The following is an 18,081-nucleotide window of genomic DNA, read 5'->3' as shown; positions in this document are numbered from 1 at the left end:
TATAGGTACCTTGATATGAGGCAATGTATTGCAGGAGGCATCAAAAGGCTCCAGAAATTGCCAGCAACACATCAAGAGTCCAAAATCTGCAAATGTAACTACTGAAAAGGCTGGGGTTTTTTTTTTGTCCTTTTTATGTCAAGCAAAAAAAGTAGAAGTAGGAAGTTTTCATCAAAAAGTAGGAAAAAGTAGGAAGCATTTAGAAAAGCCGGACAAGCTTAATGTGGATGAACAGATGGATGTAAAGACAAACGGCAATTTTAGGCAAAAACAATATGGGGGAGACAAAATACATTTAGAACACACTGTTTAAACAAATACATGATTGAAAGTCAAACTCGTAAATGTTCCTTTTGTAAAATCATTCAACACTTCGAAATAAATACTTTCTACATAAGATTTGTTTAAGGTTTATATCTTTTTGAAACTGAATATGAAATAAGTTTAATCGGACTCCGATTGCAAGTGTGATTTCTTCAGTTTCTTTTCAAACTTAAAATCCCCCGTAAGATACAGTCTGGCATTAAATATATTTGTACCTGCATTATGTTGATATTGATCTGGTGATTTAATTTCTCCTAAAATGCCTCCCTTTTTGATGCTGAGAATTCTTTTAAAACATTTTAACCAATAAATAGCTTCATAAAGTTATAAAGTTTATGATAATGTGTCACTAAGGTATTGCAACCAAATCGTGTAAATAATCATTTTACCAATTTCCCAGGACAACTGCAACTAATTACCATAAAATACATTTAGTCAGGTAATGTAATACTACCTTAAATGCCTCTGCAAATTTATTATATCTTATGTGAAAAATCTGGGCAAGATGAGAGGCAAAGAGGATTAACACAGAAGAATAACAAAAAAGAATTTTGTTAAAGTTTGTAACAGTAGTAAAGAGTGCCTTATAAAAGGATATAAGTAAACTAATAAGATTTGAATAAATGCAACAAAAAACACATCGTCAAAAGACCTATCAATTCAACAAATATTGTCACCTCTGTGCAAAAAGACTTGCAATGATATAAAGCATAATTTGCAATGAAATAATAAAGATCTTCTGTTGTTTTGTTTTTTTCAAGTTCAATTTATAACTGAACAGATCTAAACCACTGGTCAGTTATAAGCAATTTATTCATACAAATGTTAAATGAAAATCAAGAACACTTATCAATGTGTTAATAGTCATTAAACTGGAATTGCCAAATCAAATATTTAGAACACTTTCACTGATTCTTTTATTAAACCATTTAAACCATACGGTATAAAATCCAGAGAGAATACCTGTATTAGGCCTAAATTAAAATTAAGTTTGTCTGACCTTTACCGACCCAGTATTTTTACAGTGGGTAGGTAGGTAGGTAAATAATTTTATTATATTTTAGTTTTTCTAAATGTTTGTTGTCTCAGTAATAAAGTCTATTTATTAATACCTACTGCTTGTAGATATATAATCTCTGAGATGCTCTGTTAAATGTATGCTTGTAATAAACCCCTAGCCATATTCATGCACACGCAATATGGGCACAGACTTAATTTGCACATAAGGCAAAGTGCACCAAGTCTTTAAGTATCTTTCATTTCTATACTTTTTCTTTATATATATATCAAAAGTGTTTTCACTACATCTGCGCTTAAAAGTACAAAACAATATAGTCGCGAAAATACGCGATATTTGGCATCTAAACACACTACCTGAATTACAGCTTATTTTCAACAAGTGTTTGATGCTTAATTCAATAGATAATAACTTTTTATGAGTTTTAGAAGGTTTTAACAACGGTTATGGCAGTATGCAAGCAAAAGTGATGATTTTTTTAGCATGTATTGGTCATGTTACTAAAAACAGAAACCAGATTGGGTTTCCCGACATCAGACATTTATTATGCCATTGTCCTGGCAAAAGAAGTGTAAGATTTTTATAGCTCTTTGTTCTGGTATATCAAAATTAAAATATTAAAACTATCTAGACTGTAATATTTCAACACATTTAGGTTCTTGTCAAATTCTTGAAATTCAAAAAACTGAGATTTTCGCTCTTCGAACAAATGCATTTCAAAACGATCTCTGATTAAAGACATTTTGAAATCAACAATTAAGTCAGTTTATAATATATTTTCACAGATAATTAAATTTCCCACCACTCGCCTGTCAATTGCCGTAATACTGTCACTGTTATGAAAGCAGTATTATGTACAAGCAAATTTCAAATATAACACATACCGTATTTTCCCGAATTAAGGCCCCCCTTCTAATTTACGCCCCCCACCCATTTTGGAGGGGGAAAAAAAGTCAACAAGAACGGGAAAAAATCACCTACCTCATTTTTATAAGTCCACATAATAAGTAATTTACAGTACTAAAGTCCAATGTATTAAAAATTAAACACAATTTTAAACAGTCCATGTACCGTAAGTCCAAAACATTTGTACTAAGTACGGTACGTAACAGAAAATTAAACGGTAAATACATTTTTGATTTGTTTTTACACCACTCGCGCACACGCTTCCTGCCGACTTTAAACAAACTTGCAGCAATGTGTTTACGATATACCCTTTTCTTCGGCAGTTTTAAGAACTTTTAATTTAAAAGCAGACACAGCAGCGTGTCAAACCATTGACATTGTGTATTGCGCAATTAGCTACCCGCATGTACTAAGGAAAATGTTATCGGAGTACACAGCTGTTTGGGCCATGACGTAATGTGTAGTGTCGCGAGCGTGTCAAAAAGCCAGACATGGAATACACGAGGTACCGTATTTAAATGCATAAAAGACACACTGCATTAAATTGGATGCCAAATAATTACGTTTTGGGGGGGATTAAACAACACAGAAACACTTCACAGCTAGTTTGAACGATGTTTTTAAGTTTTGTAAAAAATTTCATTTTTTATTTTTTTACCTCAAATAAACGCCCCCTCTTTGGAAAATGTAACGCCCCCGGGGGCGTTAATACGGGAAAATACGGTAGTAGACAAATAATATTCTCATGTACACTATGTTTCCTTTGTAATCAATCATATTTGTTCTTCTTAAATTTCCTTTTCACAGCAGACATTTTTCTTTCACTGTATTTTTGTAATATCCACCACCTAGTTGCTCTCCATAATAACTGCATCGGTAGTATTAATAATCACAGTTTAGCCCCTACCGTATTTTCCAAAAGTGTTAGGACAACTAGTTATTTTCACTTTCTCAAGACTTATTTCCCGAACGATGATTATTTTGTAAAGTAAATATGGACACAATAATCATAATCCACCCAATGTTGAAAGCGAGATAAAAAGCGTAAACGATTATCGGTAATTATTCTATTGATAAACTTAGTCATTGTCCTTGTTTTCATCATCAATTAACACCCCCCCCCCCCCCCCCCCCCCCCCCCCCTCAAAGAGCTAAAAGAAGTGTGTCGGTATCATGGCATCTGAAGTGGAGATCAAAGCGGTATAGTTGCCCGAGATTGTCATGGAATTACGTCATGTTTTCGCACCATATGACACATCACTGTTTGATCGTACAGCCCCCGTTCTTTAAATTAATCAATAAAAAAGTTTCTTCTTTAATTTGTTAAAGCAGATTCAATATCCTGTATAAACTGACAGGTAAATGTGTCAAACGATAATTGTGGATATCCGTAACCTCTGTGAGCTATTTTGCCACACTAACATAAATCTGTTTGCCAAAAGTCGTTTTACGCCATGTATTTAAATTGCTGACGCTTTTTCATTATTTAAGTTTTTTTTTATTGTTTTTTTTTTTTGTACTTTCTGGTCAAAAGTCTGAACTTTATGCCCATAGAATTTATCATTTATTTACTCTTAGAAAGAACAAGAGCTGTCGGAGGACAGCAACGCTCGACTATTCAACAGCCTTGTCAACTGAATGAATACAAAAGTCGAAAAAGGGGCATAATTTTGTAAAATGCAAAGTAGAGGTATTGAACCTCTGTACTGCATGTCATATCATGACAGTGAACAAGTGTGTGAAGTTTCAATTCTTTCCAATTTGTGGATACTGAGATACCAGCTTACATACAAAAACTTAACCAAAAACTGCTAAGTCAAAATTTTGTAAAAATGCAAAGTAGAGTTATGGGACCTTCACAGTGCATGTTAGATCATGACAGTGAACAAGTGTGTGAAGTTTCAATCCAATCCAATTAGTGGATACTGAGATATCAGATTACATACAAAAATTTAACCAAAAACTGCTAAGTCGAAAAAGGGGCATAATTTTGAAAAAAAAAGAGTAGAGTTACGGGACTTGCTTAGTGCATGTCAGATCATGACAGTGAACAAGTATGTGAAGTTTCAATCCATTCCCATTAGTAAGTACTGAGATACCAGCTTCCATACAAAACCTTAACCAAAAATTTCTAAGTCGAAAAAGGGGCATAATTTTGTAAAAAAAGCAAAATAGAGTTATGGAACCTATGCAATGTAGGTCAGTTCATCACAGTGAATAAGTGTGTGAAGTTTCAATCCATTCCCACAAGTGGTTACTGAGTTACCAGCTTACATACAAAACCTTAACCAAAAATTTCTAAGTCGAAAAAGGGGCATAATTTTGTAAAAAAGCAAAAAAGAGTTATGGAACCTGTGCAATGTAAGTCAGTTTGTCACAGTGAATAAGTGTGTGAAGTTTCAATCCATTCCCACAAGTGGTTACTGAGATACCAGCTTACATACAAAACCTTAACCAAAAATTTCTAAGTCGAAAAAGGGGCATAATTTTGTAAAAAAGCAAAAAAGAGTTATGGAACATGTGCAATGTAAGTCAGTTTGTCACAGTGAATAAGTGTGTGAAGTTTCAATCTATTCCCACAAGTGATTACTGAGATACCAGCTTACATACAAAACCTTAACCAAAATCGGGACGCGGACACTGACGCAGACGCCGACGCATGGGCGAGTCCAATAGCTCTACTATTCTATGAATAGTCGAGCTAAAAAAGTAATTAAGATCGCACTGTTTGAAATTTTACAAAGAACTTAATTTAAATTTGACCGTTTTTATAGAATTTTACCTACATTCCTGTCGATATCTTATTAAAATCGTTATAGAATTCAAACTATATTACTTCTTAAGTGGTGCTAAAAATATTGATGCAATAATAATAAGAAATGAATGCACTACGCGCGGTTTTTGTGTATGTGTAAACAAAAGTAACGTCGAGCGATGGAAATTAGATATTATGATAGGTGGCACGTGCTCGTGGAATGGAAAATTACCGGCATGACGTTTTGGTATCTTTACATTTTGCGGGTAAATTAGATACTAGATTTTTAAAATTATGTCCTTTTGTCAGATTGCCTTCCGGTTATAAGCGGTTTGATTGTCGTCTGCATCCTATGGCCTTAGGCAACGTTATCGGCATAGTTGACACGTTTTCGGAATACACGAGATAATAAACAGTCCGCTTTATCGATTTCTACTAGCTGACCGTGGGTTACTTTCTCACTTGCCATAATTATTTACGCATTTGTTAAATAAAATAATCACCAGTTTCGAGCACCAAAATAAGTGTTTCCCTCTGATAAGAAAATAAAAATAATTTTTTTCTCTGGAATGCAATAAAATTATTTGAGTCGGGGCAATTTTATCGGGTCGGTAGGTAAAGGTCAAACAAACTAAATTTTATTTTAAGCCCTATACCTTGCAAGTCAGTCAAGTATCTCAAGTTTGCAATTTAAAAAAATGTCCCAAGTCATCATTACACACAAGCAGTTTTGTCTGCATTCATTTTAAAGAAACCGCATGTACTTGTGTTCTGTAGATTGTTGAAAAGATTACACTGATTACTACACAATGCTGATATTACACTGCATTAATCTGCTATTTAAGACATTCATTTCAATATATTAATTGCAATAGTATGTTTTCCCCATATCAGGTATATTCACATTTGATGGATGCCAAGTTAATGCAATATCACAGAGAGTTAAAATGTAGAAATGTTGTGAAATTTGAGCACCTATAGTCAGCTCCACCCATAGTCAGCTCTGAAGTTGTTTCACCACTTAAAAAAAAGGGATTCTATCCATAGATCTATTATAGGGCCATTATAAAAAAAAACACATTTGTTATTAACCTTATATTCAACTACTATTATCTGATTTATCAAATAAACTTGTTTTTTGTATATCTTGATTACAAAGATTCAGTTGCGTTTTTTTTATATTGAAAATGGGATCCAGTGGCAATTTTTCAAAAAGATTAAGACAAAATTTTGAGGTTCCAAAGCTTGTTTCCAGTATCTAGGAATTGTAATTTGAGTGAGCAATATATATATTAATTAAGGCCAGAGTTTTTTAATAACTTGGGTTACGGGAGATTTTCCAAAAATGAGCATTAGGAAGAGGGAATAAAAATAAAAATAAAGTAGGAAAATGGTGGCATCGGAAAAAAAAATGAAAAAAAAAAACACAATTTTTTTTATTTTGTAAGAAGTGCTACTGGGTTAAAAAAAATTGTTGTTTCAGGCAAATGTAGATTCACAACACAGTCTAGATAAATCAGACAAGTTATTTTCCCAATTTGAAGCATTTTATTCCCACTTTTTTTATTAAAGCCTCCATGTTGTATGTTATAATATTATGTTGTAGAAACTATTAAATACTTGAAATTTTTTGCATGTTGCTTGCCTGCTTTAAACATATATATAGCTTGCTAATAAATAGAGACTAAACACCGCTGGCATTGTATTCTGTTTCTGGTGTTGGTGTGATTATATAGAGTGTAGTGTCAGAGTATTGTTGTCACATCCTATGCATATTGTGTTTCTGACCTTTTAACCTTTAGCACGCTAAGTTTCTAAAATGGACAGGTCCATCATTCAATTTGGGCAATACCATTTATCATTCGAAGGTGTGTTCACTCAAAATGTACTGACGGATGTGCAGGCTGATCTAGGTCTGCACTGGTCGCAAAGGCAAAACTAATCGGTTGAACCATTGTAAGGGTTAAGGAAGACGGAAATAACTTTTCACTTTTTTCTTTTATGATTTCTCCATTTTTCATTTATGCTCCGACATGGGCCATTTTTCACTATACATGCCAGACAGTCCCAAGCCTGTTAAGTGTGAGGGGTCTCTTAAAAGTTACTGAACTCCGTATCTGGCTACAACTTTGAAAGTAATTTGAGGTAGACTTCAAGATTTAAATTGCGAATTTTAAAAACAATCAGCAAAGGTACTACGTTCAAACTTACATATTTTAACTTTGTACAGTTACCTTCAATACCATCATCATCATAATCATTACTATTATCACCATACTAATTAGAAAACATCTTATTTAACAAAAAATAGTTTATTGTTTTTTAAATTTATAGCAACAGTCAGCATTTTATTAAAATCACCAGACTTACTGTTGTTCAGCTACAAAACGAAAATCCACTTAAAAAAATCTGAAGTACATTTTACTCGGAGTAGAATTATGTCAAATTACGTCATTCACCTTGCAATACCCAACCAGTTAACTTTTATCCTACATCAAAGAAAATCAATAAAGGAAAATTTTGGGACACTCCTTTTGATGTCAGCTGCCATGTGCTGGTCGAAATGTGTCAAAGATATCAGTTTTTAATAGGTCAGGAGACAAATTGAATGTTTGTTTTTTTTTTCTTCTAAAAATACTGTAAAGGATTTATCATTGATGAAAATCCAAAGTAAGTAGCAAATTTATTACCGGTCGGAAAAAATGTATTAATTTAAACTGGATGTGAAATGTCATTTGCTAAAATATAGTTACTTGCTGAGGCTTTTGTGCTGAAATTATCGATATATTTTCCACAATTAAGTTTCTTTGTCTTCCGACTTAGGAGCTTGTTTCACCAATTTAATCCAAGCCTTTTGTTGTCTGCAATTAAGGCCTTCTAAACATGTCTGCTGATCTGGATAACGGTTTATATTTACGGACGTTCTCTATCACGGACGTTCTCTATCAGACACGATACTTTCACACTGTCACACACTTCAAACACTGCCGGCAATTAGTTACGGGGCGGAGCTAGTCACGTCATTCAAAGAGCTATAAAAATAATGTATTTTTAGTTCTTTGCGTCATTCTAATAAAGTTACGTCACGGTGTATTGATTTTGTCGTCCTTTGAGAATATCGGAAGTCCTTTGCACGCGCAGTGATATTTATTGTAGGTTAATGGACACTGTTTTATTTTCCACCACGGAAAGTAGATGCAAGCGTCGGGGAAAATAAAAATAAAATCGCAATTTTGAATTTTATTTTTATTTGGATTTTGGAGAATTAGGACCCGGCGCTCCCGTAACCCAAGTTATTAAAAAACTCTGGCCTAAGTATGTTATTCAATAGACTAAGACATCCCATTTTTGTCTTCCTATTCAATGAAGAAAACTTAAAGGTGGTCATTCACATTTTAATCAACATTTAATGACATTTTTTACTTTTTGTATATTCTGGTAGAGAATTATTTAAGGAACAAAAAGACCGATTACATAGAGTTAGATTCCTATTTGAAATGTATATTTTATTATTTTTATAAAATTTTGTAATTACTCCCCTTTAATATGAAAGTATATAAAAAGCTGGGTATTTCTTTTTATTTTGATACAATGTCTAGTTTTACATTTGCATTTGATAGACATATCAACTATTGAACAATCTGAACCAAAATGCAAGTTTTAAAGCTGTGTGTAGCTTCTGAATTCATTTATTTCCAATCTATCTTGGTTGCACAACCAAGATAGGCAAAGGGAGGTAATAATAATTTTTCAAACTTGCATTTCTAATGAATTCCATCTAAATACATAATTTTTAATGCAAATATTTTACAAATATATTACAATATGTCTAATATTTATACATTTCCTTAGGCAAAGTTTGTTTATCAAATTTATACTTATGATAAAACAACTCTATCTTGGTTGGGCAACCAGGATAGGAAAATGAAATTTTAAAAATACCTCCAGTGAAAATCTAATTTGTATTAAGTGTTAAGTGAACATAAATGAGTGTAAATGATCAGATGCTAAAGTTTCGAACAAATCCGTTACATGGCCAAAATCTGATTATCCACCTTTAAAGTGTGACATTAAAATGCAACAAAATCACACTTCAAATTATTTGGTCAGAGCCTTAAAAGTCTTTGGGGCACAATGAAAGTGGAAACAGCACAAAAAAGGCAAATGTTCATGTTGTAAGTAGTAAGCCTCAATATTGCTTATATAATGTATCATAAACAGTGATTTTCTTTTGAACAGAATCATTGTCTTTCTGATGCACCCTCGTGATATAAATCCTAACAATGGTTTTATTTAATGATAAAATCACCGTTTCAAGTCACAGTCTATTTTAGGAAAAAAATATTAAAATGTAGTAAATCATTTTTGGATCTCTTACAGACATTTTAAAGAAAGTCTTGCATGCAAAGAGCATAATATATAAAAGAAAATTTCTTCATTACTTTCTACTTTGCATGTAAAGTAAGTATTGCTTTCACCTTTCACTAACAGTAACCCACTTGATTACAATCTTTGATGCAAATTATGTGCATTTGATTAAATAACAAAATTCACTACCTTCAAGCCATTTTGGGATAGAAAAATCACAAGTATTTCAAAAGAAATTATCACGCAAAAAAATCATTCATAATGAGGTATGTTAGTGATCGTTTTAAATGCAGGTAAAGGTTACAGGAAAATGATAATTAAATTAAATAATACCCTAAAATCATATGAACTGGACCTATATAAATTACAAATATTTATCTGAAGTCCAAACTAAAATGAATTAAATTATGTAGTAATTTTCGAAATTGTTTCAGTAAAATTCAGCCTTTATTGAAACTTTTATGATAAAAAATGAAATTCAAATAGCCGTACCTCTGAATTTTAGTTCATCAGACAAGTCAGATGAAAGCAAACACTTTTTAGTTTAATCTCCAAAATTGGTTCAGTAAAATTCATCCTTTAATGAAATTTTTATTATAAAAAAAGAAATCCAAATAGCCATAGCTCTAAATTTCAGTGTCAGCTGAAAGTAAACAGTTTTAGTTTAATCTCCAAAATTAATTTGCAAATCCTTAATACACAAACACAAATAATTACATGGATTGAAGATGGTCACCTACCCCTTTTCTCTTCTTCCCAGATATCCAGTTCTACGTTTCTATAGATACACGGATCCAAAGCCTTAGCTATCCTGTATGGAACTGGAGGGGATGGCTTCCGTAACTGACGATCCTGCAGCAAACAACAGTAAAAACCATCACTTAACTAATCAGACAACACGTTTCTTACATATGAATATTCAAATACAAAACACAACAGCTGGGTCATATCTCAGTATTTCATCTTTACATATTGACATGTCTTTTGAGAAAATCGTTTTTCACTTTAACCACAGTTACAATAGCTATTTGATTTCATTTTCAAGTAAATGCTATATCATCTCAGATCTATGAAGCCGTATTCAAGAGCACACGCCAATTTCTGTCATATTATGTATAAAGTTTTCTGTCTTTTATATATCCCTTCTTCCCTAAGCAGTTACTACTTTTCATATATTTCAAAACATATTTAAGTGCCCAATAATAACTATTTTGACTCCACCATCATTATAATAATTTAGTCATAAAATATAAAATACCCTGATCCATTTTTGCTATGTATTTCCATCCACCCATATCGTACAAAATTATCCACTATATAAACCTGGAGTAGTAAATAGCTGTATTGGAAACTGAAATATTAGTAATAAACCAACCAAAAACATTGATCCTTTCAAGGTAAATATCCCAATAAATGCTGCTGATAATGTTGGTCATACAGATGGTATACATGCAGTTATAATCAGTAAATGCAGGATTATAAGCATAACTTATTATTATTAAATTAATATGTTGTTTTTTTTTAATGAATATGCCCTGGAGGTTGTCTTGGTCAAGTCTAAAAGTGATTTTTAAGGTTTTGAAGTGGACAAGAGCCTTTGATCTCCTAAGTGTGACACTGACCTTAGACACAGTGACTCGGGTCGTGCACCTGGAGGTTGTCTTGGTCAAGCCTAAAAGTGATTTTTAAGGTTTTGAAGTGGACAAGAGCCTTTGATCTCCTAAGTGTGACATTGACCTTGGACACAGTGACTCGGGTCGTGCACTTTGCACATCTTGATGAGGAAAATAATTGAGGCTACTTTTATGAAACTCTTCCAAGTAGACCTGTAATCTATATGCCAAGACTGGTCAATACTCTAAATGTTTGTTAAGTTATGCTCTGGACAATGAAGGACAACATTTGAATTTTATGCTCTATTTGTGACCTTGACCTTTGACCTGCCAACCTGATTCATGCCCTCTTCACATGGTCTCAGCCAGTCTATGCCAAGTTTAAAGTCCATTACTTAAATGGTTATTAAGTTATCCTACAGATAAGAAAAATTATAGTCAATTTTGATCTCTGAGCTAAATTTGTGACCTTGACCTTAAACCTACAGACCTAGTTCATGTGTACTGCATGTTGTCTTGTCACCACCTATCTATATGCAACAAGCAAATTCGATGAATTGGTATCCCCCGCCGAAAGGGTTTGTGGTCAGGAATGGCAAAAAAATATATCCGGCAAAAAGTTAAGGATGTTACTAAGAAGCAAAAGAAGCAAATAATTTCATTTGTCAAAATCAATTTAACAGAAAATGAATGCTATTTTTTGGTTGGGGGAGGAGGGGCAGCGGGGGTGACTGGGTGAGGGTACAAAACATCGATTATTGTCATTGATCATCGATGTTGATTATAAATATTGAAATATGGATGGAAAATTAAAAATGAAAACAAATAAAAATGTGGGGAGGGGGGGGGGGGAGGGGGATGACTGGGTGGAGGAGTGAGGTGGGGGAACAGTACAACTTTGTATGTTGATAAATATTCATGAAAGTCTGAAAAAAATAATAATAAAAAGGAAAGAATTTGGGGGGGGGGGGGTGACGAAAGCAAGGTTGTGACCAGGTGTGGGTACACAACTTCACATGTTTATAATAAATGTTCACGGAAAAGAATGAAAGAAGTTTTATGAAATTCTACCAATTGGTTGGTTTGTTATGTACAAATCTGTAGATTTTCAAATAATTAAAGGGCAATAACTCTTAGGAAAATTGACCAATTGAAAAAAAAAAATGACATACATCATCAAAGTATGTTGATTCATATTTATTTTCAGTTTCATGAAATTCTACAAGCTTGTTACTGAGAAATGGCTGCAGACGTGGATTTTTCAGTAAATAAAGGGCAATAACTCTAAGGGAAATTGACCAATCAAAAAAAAAACTTGATGGACATCACTGCAGTATGTTGGTTCATATTTATTTCAAGTTTCATGAAATTCCACCTGCTAGTTACTGAGAAATGGCTGCGGACGGACATTTTTGGGCATTTTTCATTAAATCAAGGGCAATAACTCTAAGGGAAATTGATCAATCCAAAAAAAAACTTGACGGGCATCATCGCAGTATGTTGGTTCATGTTTATTTCAAGTTTCATGAAATTCTACCTGCTAGTTACTGAGAAATGGCTGCGGACGGACACACGCACGCACGGATGCACGGACGTGACGGAAGGACAACGCCATTTCAATACCCCCCTCCCGATTTCATTGGCGGGGGATAACAATTAAACTCAATACCTTGAATGGCTACTAAGTTACGCCCCAAACAAGAAATATGACAGACAGGGGCTTGCACCATCACATATTTGTTTTTTCAAAACGGGCATGTAAAAAGTGTACGAGGTCTGTTCAAAAATAACGTAGACCTTTGCTATGGAAATTGGCCTACTGTGTATTGTGCAATGGGAAATATATGACTTTAATTCGCAATCTTTGTGTAATTTGGTCATACATATTTTGTAACATTTTTGCTACTAGGCATAGTGCGTAAAACGTTTTAACTACCATAGCTCCATATAACTGGCGCAGTCATTTTTTTTGACTGTCATGACTTCAATTCGAACCCTAATACTCCCACTAATTGTCCACTTGTTAACCTAACAATACGCCAAAGTACAACAGCACATCCAGGGGACATGCACTGAAAGTATGGCGTCATTCCAACGTGGGAGACGGAAGTACACAACATCTCAAGTAATTGCATGTTTGAAATTTCAAATCCATCTCCACAAGTGGTTGCTTAGATACCAGACTTAAAGGCGCTCACTACAGGTTTTCCGGATGGGTCGATATTTACCCCAACACCGTGCCAATTTGGTTGTGTTTCTAATCGATGTAGCTCATTGCAGAGTTGGAGCGGTCTTCTGCGCATGCCCGGATGTGATTATCTAATGTCGCGTACGGCAAAAATTCGCAAATTATTGTATGTTCGCATGCATTTAATGTATAATATGTATAATATACTGACTAGAGGTTAGGGTAAGTATCACCATGGTTACAAAATATATACATTTAACATACTTTTAGTTCAAATTGCTTCAATCCGACATATACTGGAGTCTGTAATTTATACCAGCGCTCCAACTCTGCATTGAGTCACAGCTGTTTCTAATCCCGTACCGTACCCATACTGTACATCCGTATTCGTAAACTATAGGTTTTGTTCGGAGAAAGGTGTAAACTTTCATCGTTCTATGACATCACAATGCTTCAGAAACACCTTAAAATCTGCTTATTAAGAAATCTGCCGTTTGATAATTTGATATATCTCCAAGTCATTTGCTCAAACACTGAAAGAGTATTTCGTACCAACCTGCGTTGTATAAATGCCCGCCACACCCCACCTTGTTGTAATTTGATTTAAAGGAAAACTAATACGGTGACCTATCAATTTTCTTTTTGTTTTAGATTAGGTAGACATAACCGAAGGTATGTGCAGAGTTTGATAAAATTCTATTATGTGAAACTCGATCAAATAGCAGAAGTACCAACTTAAAATTGACAAAAATATGCAAAAATAGCCCTTGGGTCTGCTGAACAAGTATTCCTTTCTTTACAAAATCATTTTCTTTTGATTTCTCTGAGCATGTTTCAAATAAATATATTGTTTTCCATTATAAAAATGCTTTGATATCAAATTTATGCTGATTATTGTTGTTTACTGAAATATATTTTAGGATTATAGAAATATTGAAAAATGTTAAAAATAGCACCATATCTAGGGGCAAATTAAAGTGAATCAAAGCTGGTGACCTAGTATTTTTATTTCATTTTTCAATACATCATAACATGAACTTTTAATACAAAACATTTCATCAAAATCTATTATTGAGAAAAAAATTATGAAACTGTAGGAAGCGTCCTTAACCTAATCTGAACAGGAACACCAAGATGTTGACAATTATACTAAGCTCTACCTATACCTTAAAATCAGTCAAGCAAAGAATCTGTAAATATCTATTTCCAGCCTTTTTGCACAAATAATTTTGACCATGGACCCTGCAAGCAATTCAGCATGAATGCCAAGCTAAAGAAGAAACTTGTTAGTTATATCTGTAACATGCAGATTACAGCAACTATGTATTATTACAGACACAGCTTTCCTCTAAAAGTTTGGTACAGGCAAAGGTGGAGCCCATCCAGTTAGAACCACTGACCTACCGCAAGACAGTTTAGTTTATACATAATTTATTTTAGGTTGATTGTGAAGGAAGTTCTACAACTTACATTAATCACTCTCGATACCTCATTCCTTATGGAATCCATCGCCACGTGGGTATGAGAGAAGAGGCCAGTTTCCCTTTTAATGCCGAGCACCAAGCAAGGGAGCTACTGGTACCATTTTTCACATCTTTGGTATGATGCGGCCGGGGATCGAACCCACGACCTCCCGCACTCGAAGCGGAAGCTCTACCACATGTAACAGCGGGCAGTTAACCTAACCAGTGTTCCTGGATTCTGTACCAGTACAAACCTGTTCTCCGCAAGTAACTGCCAACTTCCCCACATGAATCAGAGGTGGAGGACTAATGATTTTAGACACAGTGTCGTTTATCAAATAGTCACGGAGAACATACGCCCCGTCCGAGGATCGAACTCACGATTCCGCGATCCGTACACCAACGCTCTACCTACTGAGCTAAGCGGGCGGGCTACTTCAATATTTACTCTATTAATTTCAGCAACTACTAGGTCATAGCTTGATTCATTGTTACGCAATATCTGAATGGGAAAACAGCTGATAAATTAAATACTTTTTCCTGGCCATAAAGAAAGAAGTAAAACATAGCCAATGAGAGGTTAAAGCCCTTTTCTAGGGAGTAGTCATATTAGTATGGGCTTTTTGAATAATTATGTTTTATTTTATTTTTTTATTTTGTTGGGTTTAACGCCGCACCGACACAATTTTAGGTCATATGGCGACTTTCCAGCTTTAATGGTGGAGGAAGACCCCAGGTGCCCCTCCGTGCATACTTTCATCACGAGCGGGCACCTGGGTAGAACCACCGACCTTCCGTAAGCCAGCTGGTTGGCTTCCTCACGTGAAGAATTCTACGCCTCAAATGAAGTTTCGAACCCACATCGATGAGGGGCAAATGGTTTGAAGTCAACGACTCTAACCACTCGGCCAACCAGGCCCCTGAATAATTATGGCTCCAGGACACAAAAATAAGTCATTAAATTCAATCCACCCATAAGCCAGACCCTTTGACTAAAACATTTTCACATCCAGTTTATTTTGATAAATGTGAAGTGCCCCACACCATCAACAACCATTCAACTTTAACTCCGAAAGCGAATCAGTAAGTAACTGACCCACAACTGTGCTAAAGGTTGTGCAGTAACTACTCCTGGAAAAGCCTTTAACCACGTGGCCATGGAGGCCCCCTCTGGTACTTTAAAAGTTATGACCGAATCCAAAATTTCTTACAAATGGATAGACAGAAAAATGAACAAATGGATGAATGGAGTAGAAATTGAAACAAGAGGGCCATGACGGCCCTATATCGCTCACCTGTTATCATTGCACTTGAGGACAAGAAGGCCCTCAGAAAAAATATCTAAGGCCAAAGGACAGGAACAACAAAGGTAAGAAATTTAACCAAAAAGAAAAAAAAAATCTTACAAGGTACAGATATGTCAAAATACACCTAAAAATTGGAGGTACCATCCATGTTGTACCACAGAAAAGTGGTCTCGGTTTTTCCCTACGGCCAATAATAAAAAAGTTACTAAAAATAAGCTATTTATAGTTACATAAAAGGGAAGTAATTATTGTAAGTGAACAAAAGAAGGATCTGCCAAATAAATCTGTTGACATAAATGAAAATTCAGATCAGTATCTTCATTAGTTACGGAGAAATACCCATTTTAATTTGAAATAAAGGGAGGTAATTTGACATAAAATCAGTCCATAGTTATCTACCCTGATTGGCTCAGTCCATCTAATGACAATAATGAAATTTCAAATAAGTCCTGTAAGTACTTACTGATATAAATCCATTTTGATTACAATCAGGGGAGGTAATCAGATATAAAATAACTCTGGAACCTACGATTGGATCTGATTTGTCATGGAATCCAAGATTTATTGTTGTTGAAGATATTTTGGAAGTTTGTATCAAATAAAACCATAAATGAAGTCTATATGGCTGCAAAAGCCAAAATAGCCAATTTTGGACCTTTAAGGGGCCATAACTCTGGAACCCATGATGGAATCTGGCCAGTTCAAGAAAGGAACCAAGATCTTGTGGTAATACAAGTTGTGTGCAAGTTTGGTTAAAAGCAAATCATAAATGAAGCTGCTATTGTGCAGACAATGTCAACATAGCTAATTTTGGCCCTTTCAGGGGCCATAACTCTGGAACACATTAAGGGATCTGGCTGGTTTAAAAAAGGAACCAAGATCTTATGGTGACACAAGTTTTGTGCAAGTTTGATTAAATTCAAATCATAAATGAAGCTGCTATTGTGCAGACGAGGTCAAAATAGCTAATTCTGGCCCTTTCAGGAGCCATAACTGTGGAACCCATAAAGGAATTTCGCCAGTTGAAAAAAGGAACCAAGATCTTATGGTGATACAAGTTGTGTGCAAGTTTGGTTAAAATCAAATCATAAATGAAGCTGCTATTGTGCAGACAAGCTCAAAATAGCTAATTATAAGCCCAAAGGATCACATCATAGGACGGGAGCAAGAACTTGAATGTTGTAGCCCAAAGGAGTGGAACAACAAAAGGAAAACTTCAAAAAACAAATCTAAGTCCACAAAAAAAACATTCAAAGTCCACAAAAAAATCCTTATCAGGTACAGGTATTAATTAAAATTAGAGGTACCATCCATGTTGTACCACAGAAAAGTGGTCTCGGTTTTTCCCTATGGCCAATAATAAAAAAGTTTCAAAATAAGCTACTTATAGTACGTAAAAGGGAAGTAATTAAAAACAAGAGCTGTCTCCATAGGATGACACATGCCCCTGATGGCACTTTGAATGAATAGTTATGGCCAATGTTAGAGTTTAGGACCTTTGACCTACGAACCTGGGTCTTGTGTGCGACACGTCGTCTTACTGTGGTACACATTCATGCCAAATAATTTTCAAATCCATGCATGAATGACAAAGATATGGACCGGACACGCCTATCAATGCACTATCATGAAATATGACCTTTAACGTCTAAGTGTGACCTTGACCTTTGAGCTACAGACCTGGGTCTTGCGCGTGACACATCGTCTTACTGTGGTACATATTCATGCCAAGTTATTTGAAAATCCATCCATGGATGACAAAGATATGGACCGGACACGAATGCACTATAATGAAAAATGACCTTTAACGTCTAAGTGTGACCTTGACCTTTGAGCTACGGACCTGGGTCTTGCGTGCGACACGAAAATTGCGGACAGACCGACAGACGGTTCAAAAACTATATGCCTCCCTTTGGGGGCATAAAAAAAAAATACTGTAAGTGAACAAAAAAGAGATCTGCCAAACAAAAACAAGAGCACTACAATGCAGAGCAATATACACAAAGCAAAGTCATATATGACCTTTGACCATACATGCCATAATTTTTCAGGGCGTTTCCGGGATTCTGAGTTAAAATTTCCGGGATTTTTACCTTTTGTCTGGGACATAAACCGTGACATTGGTATTTGTCTGTTTCT

General features: G+C 34.7%; 1 protein-coding gene across 1 annotated transcript in view; it reads right to left on the bottom strand.

Moving 5' to 3' along the window:
• LOC128551491 (putative bifunctional UDP-N-acetylglucosamine transferase and deubiquitinase ALG13) overlaps positions 1–18,081 on the bottom strand; it is a gene marked incomplete at its 5' end in the record, with an annotated part of 60,624 nt that overhangs the window by 20,691 nt on the left and 21,852 nt on the right. Inside the window, one exon of the mRNA XM_053532365.1 lies at positions 10,112–10,223. Within this exon, the coding sequence (XP_053388340.1) occupies positions 10,112–10,223 (112 nt within the window). The remainder of the gene's footprint in view (positions 1–10,111; positions 10,224–18,081) is intronic.

Source organism: Mercenaria mercenaria, unplaced genomic scaffold, assembly GCF_021730395.1.
Source record: "Mercenaria mercenaria strain notata unplaced genomic scaffold, MADL_Memer_1 contig_1161, whole genome shotgun sequence".
NCBI classification, from domain to species: Eukaryota; Metazoa; Mollusca; class Bivalvia; order Venerida; family Veneridae; genus Mercenaria; species Mercenaria mercenaria.
This window is presented reverse-complemented; position numbering and strand designations above follow the sequence as displayed.